At 34.4% G+C, this 15,033-nt stretch overlaps 1 protein-coding gene across 21 annotated transcripts in view; it reads right to left on the minus strand.

Annotated features, from left to right (window-relative positions):
• macf1a (microtubule actin crosslinking factor 1a) overlaps nt 1-15,033 on the minus strand; it is a 311,815-nt gene that overhangs the window by 203,973 nt on the left and 92,809 nt on the right. The window contains exon 1 of one of the 21 annotated variants that reach the window (XM_073931807.1): nt 928-1,458. The exons of 19 other annotated variants lie outside the window; for them this stretch is intronic. In XM_073931807.1, the coding sequence (XP_073787908.1) occupies nt 928-1,051 (124 nt within the window). In that variant the 5' untranslated portion in view covers nt 1,052-1,458. Of the gene's footprint in view, nt 1-927; nt 1,459-15,033 lie in introns of those variants that run through there. One more of the 21 variants, XM_068215312.2, reaches the window with a different exon arrangement.

The raw sequence follows: 15,033 nt of genomic DNA on the forward strand, positions 1-15,033 counted from the left end.
ATCAATAATAATAATAATAACAATAATAATGCATCATCATAATAATAATCAGTAATAATAATAATAATAATAATAATACATCGTCATAATATTACTTTAATACATTAAATAAATTAATATTTAATAATAATGAATAAAAACAATAAAAATCATTATTATAATTATCAATACCAATAATAATAATAATAAAAATAATAATACTCAGTAATAATAATGCATCATCATCATCATAATATTACGCTAATACATTAAGTAAATTAATATTTAATAATAATAAAAAAAACAATAACAAGTTTTATTATAATTATCAATAACAATAATAATAATTTTTAAAAAATATTAAGATTATTATTATTATTATTATTATTATTATTATCAGTAATAATATTAATAAATCATCATAATCATCATAATACTCTAATGCATTAAATAAATTAATTTTTAACAATAAAGAATTTAGAAAATATTCTTATTATATATATCAATAAAAAAATATAATAATAATAATAATAATAAATGATCATCATCATCATCATCATAATACTCTAATACATTAAATTAATTAATATCTAATAATAATGAATAAAATAAATAATAATTCTTAATAGAATTATCGATAATAATAATAATAATAATAATAATAATCTAATACATTAAATAAATTATTATTTAATAATTACTATTAATAACATTTAGCATATAATTAATTATTGCATGATTATTAATAACAACAACAACAACTATAATAATAATAATAATAATAATAATAATAATAATAATAATAATAATTTTGATAGACACCAACATACAACATACAAAGCATTAATCTAACAGGAGGAGGTGGAGCCAGAAGAGGGAACTAGAAACCAGGACATTCCACAGTGAGTGACAGACAGCAGGAGTGAAAGGGAAAGAGATGTGCATTACCATCAAGTAAACCAGGCCTCCTGGCCATCCGCCGTCTACAGTACAACCACACTCCTGTCGCCGTCAGAAGATGAGCAGTCACAAAAATCACTGGCAAGAACACCTCCGGATCAAACGGGCCCATACCTCGATCTCCAACCCAAATCAAGTCTCTTGACTAAAATCAACGCAACAGTGTCAGTTAAAAATGAACTATAACCTGCACTGCTCGGATCCTTCCTTCATATTTTTTTCTCAAATCTCAGACTGTAACTTTACTTATCCTCTTCAACTACCTCCTCTTTGAAAATGTAAGTTCTGAAGCTAATCATCTAACTCAGTCTCTCTGCTCCCTCCTTTCGCTCTGACACTGAGTTACTGAATTCCTTTCCTCTGAAACAACTGACATGCTTTCAGCCATGGCTCTGAGAACCGTTATAACCCCAGCGTCGTCATTACACAAATGAAGAAAAGCTGAAATGAGCAGCTAAAGTTTCTCTTCTCTATGTCTACCCACATGGCTGGCAGCTTCCTGTGCATTGGGTAGTGTGTAGTGATGTGGATGTGTCTTGTTTACAAGTGTTTCTCTGTTGCTATGAGTTCGTGCTGTCGCTCTCTACCATATTTGCACGCGACCTTCTCCGCAGAGCATCCTTTATGAGCAGTGCACTTGTCTGAGGGGGCAGAGGCGAATAGTGTTGATGGGTGTGTGGCGGTGGTACTGTGATCTCATTTTTTTTTTCTTTTTTTGAGTTGAGGGTTGAGTTACATTCACTGAAGGTGCCAATGACGTGAGAACTGACTGCTGTGCATAGTGTTGTAGAGGCACTGTGGCATCAGCAGCCATATTTGCCCTTAGTGACTGCTGGATGTGAACACTGTACAGAGTAGGGCTGGGCGATATGACAAAAATCTCATATCACTGATAACGATATACAGATGAAGTCAGAATTATTAGCCGCCCTGAATTATTAGGTAGAAATTGCAACAGCTGTGGAAAAGGAGGAAAGTCTTTGTACAATTTTGGAAAAACCTGAGCGATAAGTCTGTTAAAGCCAACAGATTATTTATTTACAGTAATATGTTTAACCATTCATTTTGATTTTAAAACCATTTAAGAGTTACAAAACTATAGTTAAGAAACAAATTATTTCTTTGATAACTGGAAAGGAATATTTGAATATATTGATGCCCTGTTTTTCTTGACTTTTATAGGTGATAATGGTTTATTCATTCTATGATAAAAAAATATATTTGTAGAGCAACCCATGTTCTGTAGTTATTAATGTTTTAATAAATTTTAATAGGTAGAATTGTCCGACTCGAGATATGAACAAAAGCATGTGATGCATCAAAGTTTGATAAATTATTTTTTTTTATTATTATAAAAATCTTTATGATCATTAAAATAATTTATAAAAATAATTAGTTTAAAAATCTTTAATAATATTAATGACGTGACATCGAAAACCAATCTTGCTTAAGTGGGCTAGTAATATTGATCTTAAAAAGGTTTTTTAAAAAAAAAAAACTGCTTTTATTCTAGCTGAAATAAAACAAATGAGACTTTCTCAGAAGAAAACATTTTCTAAATATTATTGGAAATACCTTTCTCTCTTAAACATCATTTGGCTTTGCACTTTTTTTCTTTATTTGGCTGGATCTGACTGAGGCAGCAGCTCTGAAAATTAAACTGTCCAGCAGACTATTCTTATTTGCTGGTCAAGAAAAAAGATTATAAGTAATAAAATTAGTGTGAAAGGTATGATAATTGGCAACTATAATCATGTTGTTTTCAGTATTAAATAAAACCCCTTATTTGCAGATTTCATTGTAGCCTAATGTTTCGGCGATTGTTTGTATTTTACACGTTAATCTGCAAGAAATCTGAAAATAACAAGACCTACAGTATAATTATTTGCAGTTATTAAACATCTAAACTTTATGAATAAATGGGCCTAATTCAATATATTTCTGCCTGCTTTAGCTAATTTCATAACGTGAGAAAATTCAGAAGCAAATTGTATTTTTTCTGTATTTTTGCTTTCAGATCTTGAATTATAAGATCTGCTGTTTACAGTTTGTCAAAGTGAATGCTTTCGCACTCAGGATGCATTTTTATTTTTTTGACTAAAAAGACAATACTATATACAATAGCAGTTATTAAACACTTAGTTTAAGAGTATGCACCGAGGTCCACCATATTTCAATTTCTGGCCTCACCCCTGGTCCAAATAATACACATCATGATATTGCACAGCCCTGTACAGTGATGCTGCATGACTAACTGCACAGTCAATCCAAGTTACTGCAAAAGCCACTGACACGGTTTACTGCAAAAGTCACCTTATAGACTAAGAGCAGATGGTGGTATGTGTCCAGATGCGTGTCATTTTGGGTGTGCCTAATATGTGTAACGGCATGAAACCTGCAATGCAGTCCTTGTGGTTTTGTGGCAACAGGTGGGCTTATGAGCAACTTGACTCACTGACACACGGCTCTAAATGTCATGTGCTCATGTGGACGATCCAATCATTTTTAATCTGTGATATAGTTTGATCCAATCACAAATAGCCATGCGCTTGCCATCATCTCTACATTTTCTGTTGCATTTTCTGTTTTAAAATAGTCAAAAGGGGAAACACAGGAGGGAAAGGGACTTTACAAAGTGAAAGGTTTTGGCTTGACAAGAGAAGATAAAAAAAGAAAGTGATCGCGGGTGAGTGTGCTAAAAAAACAAGTAACAACTGCAAATCTGTGGCAGCGGTGTTAAACCACATGGCTCTGGGGTTTACATGCTAGCAACAAGCCTGACAACATGTGCTGGTTTACAACTAACAACAAATAGCAAAAATAACAAATAAATAGCAAAACAGGATCATAAATGTCATCTGCAATTTTACTAAATATGTCCAACACAAATATATTTGGAGAAAATTTTATTTAAAATAATTTATATATATATATATCAAATAAATCAGAAATGTATACATTTTTTTACAAATATTTAATTATCTATCTATCTATCTATCTATCTATCTATCTATCTATCTATCTATCTATCTATCTATCTATCTATCTATCTACCTACCTACCTACCTACCTACCTACCTACCTACCTACCTACCTACCTACCTACCTACCTACCTACCTACCTACCTACCTACCTACCTACCTACCTACCTACCTACCTATCTATCTATCTATCTACCTACCTACCTACCTACCTACCTACCTACCTATCTATCTATCTATCTATCTATCTATCTATCTATCTATCTATCCACACAAACACACACACACACACACACACAGACGCACACACACACACAGACGCACACACACACACACAGACGCACACACACACACACACACACACACACACACACACACACACACACACACACACACACACACACCCTTAAGCCTAGTTCACACTACAGGATTTTAAACATCAGCAGATCGCTGTGCTGTTCACACTACATGACTTGACTTTGGTCTTTTAATCTCTGTGGTGTTCACACTACGCAACACTCCGTGAACGATCCACAAGAGGGGGGTCACACACTACATGATTTGACAACAACTCATCCCCCATCAGCTCATTCAAGCTACCAAACCACAGCCAATGAAAATTTGAGGGAGGAGTCGTCAGAAAAATCTGAACATTATTGGCTGCGTGTGTGCTGATGACATCACTGACAGTGTTTCAAGCTTTGGAGAAAGCATTTAAAAACATCGTCAAATCAGCTGATTTATCAGAGGATTAATCACTCATCTGCAAGGTTCGAGTGGTTAGATACACAGAGAGTTTTTAATTTTTGTAATTTTATAACTCTTTGAAATAAAACTAACATATTTATAACACCCTGCCGTTTTCTAACTATCAGTGTATTTCTTTCTGACATTGTTATTTTTTTTATTACAAAACAGTAAAGAACTGAGCATTTCTGCCTTAAATTACCATATTGGTTAAAATGACTGCATGCATGTCTAATACTTTTCACTGTGACTTTAAATATGTGTGCATTTTCTTGCCTGGCAATTTCCTGCTAACATAAACAAAACTTTCTGATGGCAAAAACATCAATTTACTTCAGATATCTTTAAAAACAGCATATTCTGTGCAGTGAAATAGCTCCTGTTTGAAAGTGAAAATGAAAGCCAAGACCTTTAAGTGTTTTAGTATCTTAACTACATATTTATAGGCTGTATTACCAAAAAAAGATTATATTTTTAGGGTAATGGTGTCATTAAATATGATGCCAAACATTCAAAGCTTAATTTTAATATCTCAATAATAGCTTTGAATGTAAATATGTTGTGACAAAATGGCGTTTTATATGAGAACGGTCAGAATGAGCAGTATGGTAATTCTAATAGTTACACAATTCTAGTTCCACTGTTAATATATCCTCCTCTCATGTCTGTGCTAACGCAGAATGAAGCGAGTGCACCTATGCCCATTCTGACCAATCACAGATGTTTCTGCTGAGCTCCTGAACACACAGCCATTCAGCTCATGCTCATATGCTCTCTCATTGGCTGCAGCTCGTCACTACATCTGACCACACGTGGGGTTGAGTCGGCTGACTGCTCTGAAATATTTAGCATGCTAAATGTTGGATTTCTGTCTGCGAGGTGTCGGCGACACATCAGCGAGCCTCGTTGATGCGTTGTTCAGTAGTTCACACATAAAGAGCGGCGAGCGCCGAGCACCCGCAGATTTCTTCCCGATCACAGCCCGATCTGTCGGCGAGCTCGTTAACTTCCAAATCGGGCTCAAATCAGGCTTAATATCCTTTAGTGTGAACTAGGCATTACCTGCCACTTAAATAGGTACACCTGTCCAACTGCTCATTAATGCAAATTTCTAATCAGCCAATCACATGGCAGCTACAGCAGCAGAAGACCACACCGGGTGCCACACCTGTTAGCTAAGAGCAGGAAACTGAGGCTACAATTCCCACAGGCTCACCAAAATTGGACAATAGAAGATCGGAAAAACGTTGCCTGATCTGATGAGTCTCAATGTTATCGTGTTAATATTGACCAGAATCTCTGAGGAATATTTCCAGTGTCTTGTTGAATCAATGCCACGAAAGATTAAGGCAGTTCTGAAGACAAAAAGTACTAGTATAGTGTACCTAATAAAGTGGCCGGTAAGTGTGTGCATGTGTGTGTGCCAGTGTGTGTATATACACAATCAAAACATACATAATTTATACATTTACAAACGTTACGTATTTCAGTTTATTTAAGTGTTACGTTTATCTTTGAACATTTGTTTTCAATTTTTATTAATTTGTCATTTATTTGATGTTTAATATAAACATTTTAGTAAATCAGTTAATTGATTGTATAATTGTAAACCAAATACCTGACCACAATAATACCACATCATATGTATACACTTATCTGTTGATATTTCTTTGCATTAACATATAACATAAATTTGATGTAATAAAAACATTTTTTAGGTTAATTAATTGATTAATTGTAAACAAATACCTGACGACTAAAGAACCATATCATATATGTCATATTTCAATTCAGAAATAGATTATAATATATACTATATAATAATAAGTAAAATATATATACACAAGCAATATTGGTCAAAATAATCTTTCACCATATATATGATCACTAATGAATACTAATAAGAAGGCAGGAGCAGATGTCATGGCCAAATCCCATGATCACAGCTGTTCCTGAAGGTCTGGTTCAAATGCTGTTGAAACGAAACACAAGAAAGTCCATTTGTACAGTACAAACAGTATGTGATGCAAGACTCTCTCATGTAAGCTGCAGGAAAAAGCCTTTCTCCCTAATTTCTCCTGAGAAAGAGAAGAAAACATGGAGATAATGCGCAAATTTAAAGCTGAAGTTCAAACTGACAAGGTTGCCCTGATGTCAGAACATTCACACTGTAAGCCAAATATAATTTTTGGGATCTCGCTCTACAATATGGTATAACTATTTCTGTGTTTCTCCTCCAAATGAAACGCAAGGTCACAGGAAATATGCCGACCGCGAACAAAGGCAGGGCGTTGCGAGACGAAAGAAACACCACTGTGATAAAGCACATTCATGAACAATACAGCTCAAAAAAGAGAGTTATTTTCAGAGTCTTCTTTTTCTTAGAGAAAGCTGTTTTTTATATCAAACACATACACATGACACATATATATATTTAAAGCAATACAAATTATGGATATAATATCATTGCAAAAATGTAAACTACATGAACACCCAGATCCAATCCGCAAAATCTGACTATAAGGCATGTATATATAATGGGTGTGTTCACACTTGTAATTTAGGTTTCTTGGTCCAGACTAAAGAGGAAAATAATACACGAAGCTGTAGTTCACCTAAAGGGTTAGTTAAGCTGAGACTGAAAATGAAAGTTATGTTATAACTTACTCATCATTTACTTGTTGCAAAATTGAATTAGTTTCTTTCTTCTGTTAAACTCAAAATGTTTTTTTTTTTTTGTAAAATGTTGTAAACCTGTAACCATTGACTTCCATAATACTTGATTTTCCTATTGTGGAAGTGAAAAATTGCATGTTGTTCTGTTTTTTTCAAGATATCTTCTATTGAAAGATATCTAAAACATACTGAACACCCAGGACAATGCTCTGCTAAACGTGCAAGTAGTATGGTGTTGTTATGCAAATAAAACATAATATTCTTATGAGCTGAGAACTTCTGAATGTGTGATGTCAAACTTAAAACAGCCAAAGCAATGCCAGGAATTTGTTGCACACAAAGATGAACTGCTGCAAGGAGACAGCATTTCACAGACCTCTACTCAACTGTGATGAGACATGTAGTTGTTATGGTGAAAAAACAGGTATGCTTAAAGTATTTTGCCATTTATGGCAGCATCTTTTTTGAATCCTTGTTCCATGAATGACTTATTTCAATTAAACTGCACAGAGCAATCACATCCATGTTTATTTCAATTAAATCAAAGAAGCTATATTGCGATGAGGATTAAAAACAATGTATTGGCTATCGTTCTGGATGATCAATGCTGTGAGTAAATAATGAAAAAAAAAAATTGGGGTTTATTTTTCCAAACAAGAAAGCAATTTTGCATGTGAAGAATGACAAAAACTAAAAACCCTAAATATACAAACTTAAAGGGATAGTTCACTCAATACTGTCAATTCTGCAATTATTCATTTGTTTCAAACCTGTTTGAAACTCTTATTTCTGTTAATCACAACAGAAGATTATTTTAAGATAGCTAGAAAACCATTGATTGGTGTCATACACTCACATGAAAATATACTATGTAACTTACAAAAGTTACGTAACCATACTGACACTGACACCTCTAGCCAAATCAGCTAAAATACTGCTAAAATTATTTTTTATGTATGGACGATATATATTGCATTACCAAAATTGATTGAGGTTAGGTCATGAGGTCATGGCTTCTTTCTGGCACCCGCAAGGTTGAACACATAACTCCTATCCTGTGCTCCCTAAATTGGTTGCCCATAGGTTTTAGAATTGAGTTTTAATTTTAATGCATGTTTTTAAGATATTAAATGGACAGGCTCCCTCTTATCTCTTTAATCTTATTACTGTTTAAATATTTGACAGATGTTTCAGGTTATCGAGCCAGAAAATTGAAGAAAAAAAGGACATCCAGCTTTCTCTATAGTAGGTCCTAAAATGTGGAAAGGGCTACCCATGTCAATTAGAACAATTTCCGATGAATCTTGGTTTAGGGGGAAACTTAAACTTAAACTACATCTCCTATAAAGAGCTTTTAAATTGGCAGAAAATGTATCCTATTTTACCTATCTGGTGTCTTGTTATTTATCATTGATGCTGTGTGGTATATGTTGGATGAATTCTTTGTTTTATCGGTTGCGGTCTATTTTTGAAAATTTGCTTTTAGGTTTGTACGGCGCAATGGTCAACAACTGTTGTTTTATTGCGCTTTATAAATATAAACTCTAACCAACTTGTGCAATAATTCCATTATTGATTATTATTTACTTCTATAGTATTTGTTTTTCCTTTCGTCAAAATATCTTCTTTTGTGTTTAAAACAACAAAAACACCTGTGCCTGAAAAAATGATTCATTGGATTTACTATTATTTTTTAATGTAAATCGTTGCAAACTATTTATTTGGGTTAATTTAACAGGTTTCATCAAGTCAAATGTAAGACTTTTTAATACCCTTTTAAGACCATTTAAGACCAAATGGAATGAAATTTCAGACTTGCACAAGGCTAAACGCTTTAGACTTTTTTATTAATAGTTAATTTTTTAAATAAAGTTAAAACCTTAAAAGCAAGTGTTAATGTAAGGAAGGCAATTAAACCATATTAAGTAAATAGAGTTAATAAATAAACGTCTCTTAACACTTTTTTATTTATAGTTTTTGCAGAGAGAAAAACAAGGAACAGACAGTCAAACCATCACGAAACAATAATCTGTGCAAAATGTGAAATAAAGCATAAAACAAGGGAAAATGTCGACATACAAGACATATGACCTACAAAAAGACACAGCAATGGATGTGAAGAGAGAAAGAAAAAATTTACAAACCTTCAGAAATTAAACAACACTATTAGTCTTTATGGTGTTTTAGAAAAAAGAAAGAAAATAAATAGGATCCCACATTTTAAGACCAGTTTATAGTCTTAAATTAAGACCAGTTTATAGTTATTTAAGACCTACAACACAATATTTCAGTGGATTTAAGACTTTCCTAAGGCCTAAGATTATTATTATTTTTTAAACCATTTAAGACATTTTAAAACTTGTTAAGACCCTGCAGATACGCTGAAACAAACAAATTAAGTTGAACATTACATTTAATTTGTTTAAATTCAACCCATATAAATTGTTTGCAAAAATATTAGCAAAAAATCATTATTTTCAGTGTTGGAACAAGTCAGGGCTGACATAAAGACGGCAGAATAACATATTTGTGTTAACCTTCTCTTTAAACATTGTCCTTATAAAGCAGTTAGTTCGCTGTAATACTGCAAAACAATGACAGGGGGCAGTGTTGTAGAAGTCATGACGTGAAGACACGCATGGCCCAGCTCTCATTATTAAGACCAGCCACTTCTAATGCCAACGGCAGTCACACTTAACAAAAAGTGACATCACCGCTCTTAAACTGATCTCCGATCTGTAACTTTTTACCTGCCCGATAATGACGACAGTCTTCAGTAATCTGCCGAAGCCTGGTACAGATGAAGCAACATGAACATGATCATGAACATGCAGAACTACAAAACAGGAAAATCAACAAGGATATTCATCTAGAATTTAAAAAGATAAGTCTACCTCACAAACATCAAGTTAGACAAACTAAAAGAAGACTCTTTTTTATTGTAAATTAAGTTCTGAATACTGCAAAGACGCTCTCATGCTGCAGAGTAACAGGGGAAGCATGCAGGTTTTGACAAGGTGAATGGACAGCACTTAATGCATGCAACCCATCCCTGTGTAAATATGCCTGAAGGTGCCATTATAAGATTACATCAAGCTGAGCTGCAGACTGATTTAAGACAAGGGTTGATCTGAGGATACAACACAGCAGACACCACACAAGCTTCAACACAAACAATTACAACCACACAGGACAGTGGGCTTAGCTTAACGCAGGTTTCATTTCACTGCTGCAGACCATCTACACAAACATTCAGTACAGACCAGGGCTGGCAATATGATGATATTTAAAAAGTCTAATGTTTCCTATTATGCTCTATCCTTTATTTCATGGTAACACAAAATACACAGTTTACAGTATTACTTGTTTCATAACTTATATAAGCACAATTTTAAACGCTGCTCCCAGGACAAATGTCATTCAAATGCACTAGTCAAGACTAATGTCAATGTGAAGATGCTGGATTTTTGTGCTGTGTACGGGTGAAGTAACTAAAGCAAATAAAGAAAATAAAGCACAAATGCAGAACATTTCATAGGTAAACTTTCATTTTTTATGTTTTTGTATGTTACAAACTTTTGTGCTAATCAAGTAACGATATTGATGATAATACAGTCACTTACTGCACTGACCATACGGCAAAGTAGCACCAACTCGCACTAAATTCTAGGCTTAGGCTTTTGTTGAATAAAATCAGCAAACAATGTAAATGGAATATGACAACAAGACGCTGCGGTGCAAGAAACTTGTATTATTGTTGACTAAGTGAAGTAACGGGTAGTTTTTGAGGGTGGCTGATAATATAACAGTGCCTGCGCCTCAGTGTGCATACTGTGCACCTTTCATTTTTAAATATTACAAATGTTTTATAAATGTTATTGATCAGAAAGGTGGATGTGCACATTGAGATGCAGGGATATCGATGGTTCACACAAGTCGCTCAAAACCGAAATTCTTTTACAAATCGATCCCTCCGTTAGAATGAGAAGTGAAAGCAGGAGAGGGGGTGTGTTTCAGATTAGATCAAATTTAACAGGGAGGATGGACAATACAGCTTCATACACACAAACACATGCTCTTTGTCTGCAATTACCACGCTGTCACTTATCTATCGATGTAGGAAAGTGATGTAAAATTAACATTTTTGTAATAGAATAAATATATATTAGCATACTGACCACCTGGAAAACTCAAGACACACACGCACGCACGCACGCACACACACTTATATTTTATTCTTTTTAACGGAAAGAAGATTTTTTCAACACATTTATGAACATAATAGTGTTAATAACTCATTTCTAATAACTGATTTATTTTATCTTTGCCATGATGAAAGTAAATAATATTTGACTAGATATTTTTCAAGTCATTTCTATACAGCTTAAAGTGACATTTAAAGTCTTAACTAGGTTAATTAGGTCAACTAGGCAGGTTAGGGAATTTAATATAATGTTATAGTTATTGTGTAATGATGGTTTGTTCTGTGGCCTATTGAAAAATATATAGCTTAAAGGGGCTAATTATTTTCAAACTTAAAATCAAATATTATTATTATTAATATAAAAAAACTTGCTTGATTAACATTTTTTTATATATACATAGCGTTATCAGGATATGAGATGTCAGAGATCATTTTTATCGTGATTTGAGATTTTTGTCATATCCCCCAGCCGTAGTTCAGACAGTTTGAGTATATGCTAAATATTGCATGAATAGTGGCCCTGTGGGAACTGTACAGGGACAACTACGAGCATGCTCTAGAATACACACAGTTACAAACGTATAGTTTCTCTGTGCAAAAATATAACATAATAATAATCACAAAAGGATGGGATATGGTGTGCAAAAAGTAAAAATATTTTTTCACAATTTCAATAAGACATTTTAATGATCCATTTTTGCTCATCTATATTTTACGCCTTTTTTTTAGAAAGACTTTTGTTTCAAAGTTATTTAAAGAACAGACTATTCAAAAGCTAATGGAGGTTACTTAACAGTAGAGTGAGACAAGCGTATAAAATGGTCTTAAAAGTAACAATATTGTGAATTCTTGTCAAAATAAAGAAGTAATCTCAGTGTGACCACCAGGTGGACCATGAAGTGCTGGTGGTGATGGATATAAGCTGAGCTCATGCCAGTATTGGGCCTCTCAGACAAATGTGAATGGACCAACATAAATAAACTGAGCTAACTATCCCAGTGTCAGTTTGAGGGGTCACCTTTTCATTAACTGTCAACGTAGAGTCCGTCTTAAAAGTTCATCTTACATGAGCTCATTGAGCCTATAGGGACAGGCTGAAAGAGTGTGTGTGCACTTGTTTTTGTGACATATCAGGACACGGGTATTACAAGCAGGTGGTGAAATATTCTCCAAATATTCTCAAAACAGTTTATAAGTCACACACAATGTGTTTTTTTAGAAAGTAAAACTGTACAGTTTCCTGTGATGGTTGGCTTTAGGGATAGGGTGGGCTTAGGGTAATAGAAAATAGTTTGTACAGTGTAAAAACAATGGAAAACTATGCAATGTACTCACAATTCACAAAAGTGTGTGTGTTTGTGTCAGCATGTCTGAGTGTGTGTGTGTGGACACTGACACCAAGACTGCGTCAGAGCCAATGGCTGAGCTGCCTGGCTTTGGTTCAATGCAGTTTTAAAAGGTCCTTTTTATTGAGCCACTTTGCTACCGCAGCCAGGAAGTAGAGCACAGAGTCATTAGACAAGCACAGAGAGTCGGTCCATACGGTAGGAATGAGGTGGCAAAAAAAAAAAAAAAAAAAAAAAACGGGAGAAAAGATTTACTCTCACACCTCTGTGGTAAAAGAGCGCAAGTCTCTCATCCCTCTTTCACACAGGAGCCAAACCTCCGGAGCCGACGACAGGCTTACTTAATCACAGGTTAATAGTGGGAAAAGAATGGAAGGGGGAGTGGGGGAAGGGAGAAGGTCGTGAGAGAGACAAATCTCAAGAAGAGGTCAGGGATGGGAAAGGACAGAGACTGGGGAAAGAAAGACAGACAGAAAAGATAAAAAAGAAAGGGTGGAATGCAGGGAGGATACACAAATACAACACCAAAAAGAAAGAAAATAACCAACACCTCCATTTTCCCTCTTCTTCTGTCATCACCACGGTAACCCATAAATTAGGTACCACCCTTACCCCCTGTCACCCACTTGACCCCTCATAAAAGACCTCAATTTCCCTGCGAGGATCCAAAGAGACTTCCACAAAGATCAGTTGATTCCCACCTTCTCCTTCAGTGGTGGGAACTTGGGAAAGTTGACAATCATTGACTAAGTAAAGGCCAGCAGTTTGGTGGTGTTAGCTAAACTATAGGATGAAGCATCATCATCTTCATAGTTTGTATGTAATATAAGAACAATCCAAACTCTGTGTATGTATGCATATTCGATGTAGTCAGCATAAATGCATCAATGGATTTGCTCTGCAGTGTTTGGACTCTCAGCAGTGAATATTAAACCACACTGACCTGAACTGAACTGAACTGAACTAAACCTCAACTCTGAAAACTAAACTGACACCGTTTCAATTCACTATAATCTTCTATGTAAAGCTGCTTTGACACAATCCACTTTGTAAAAGCGCTAAACAAATAAAGATGAATTGAATTGAACATGTTTGCAAATGTTTACTGAATAATTTACTGCCTAAATGTGTTTGGCCACAACCTGGCAACCCTTCTATGGCCTGTGAAAGTCAAAACAACAACAATTTACAAGTGATGGCAACAACAACAGACACCATTGATAATTGAGTACTACCATCAATGTCCTCATTTTACATGTAACTGAGTTTTTAAAATCTCTAGCTTAATCATTACTTGGTATGATTTCCTTTATTTATGGTTGTTTTTACTAATTTAGGCTTCTTTTTTTATTTTTCTGCAAATATTCAGACCTATATTTGAAAAAGCAAATATTCCGATTCTGAAATGTAAGAACTTTTATTTCATTATTTAAACTGCTTAACACTAAGCATATTAGTTTATCTATGATGAGCGATGGGCACTGCCAAATCTGCACTGCAGTAGAGATTTAAGATGTTGGATTCACATCACAAAAAGTCATCAACTTCTTCCAAACTAAATTAAATGCATGGTAAGCTGCCAAATATTTTAGTTTCCTAAACAGTGTGCATTTTATGTGAAAAAAGCACATTGTCAGATGTGTGTAAAACTATCATTACAGCCATATCCATAGAGATCAGTAGGTATTTAACAAACCATCAATGTTTGGTTTGCTAGTACTTGTATCTGAAACTAAATAAATGTTAAACAATTGAAAATACTGAAAAGTTCTCATATCTGACATGTGATGTCTGTGTCTTTTTCTGGCTGGCCAAAATATGAAAGCAGATTTCAATTATCAGCTGATCCCGTGATGCACTAATCATTCAAATCACACCAGTGTGATTATATGCTCCAATAACTAGCCCAGACCTGTGTGATCCTACACGCCAAAGGGGGAATGCAAAGACAACTCCAGAAGAGAAATAGTGCAGACACTAAAGAATTTATGAAAACAGTAAAAAAAACAGTGAAAGCCCAGACAGCAGCTGAAATCTCTCTGTAGTTGTTCAGCAACCCTCTGCTCTTCATCAGTGAAGATGAATATTAGCTGCTTCAGTCCAACATCTACATGAGCAGGTTGATGAAGACAAAAACAG

This window comes from Danio rerio, chromosome 19 (assembly GCF_049306965.1).
Source record: "Danio rerio strain Tuebingen ecotype United States chromosome 19, GRCz12tu, whole genome shotgun sequence".
Lineage (NCBI taxonomy): Eukaryota > Metazoa > Chordata > Actinopteri > Cypriniformes > Danionidae > Danio > Danio rerio.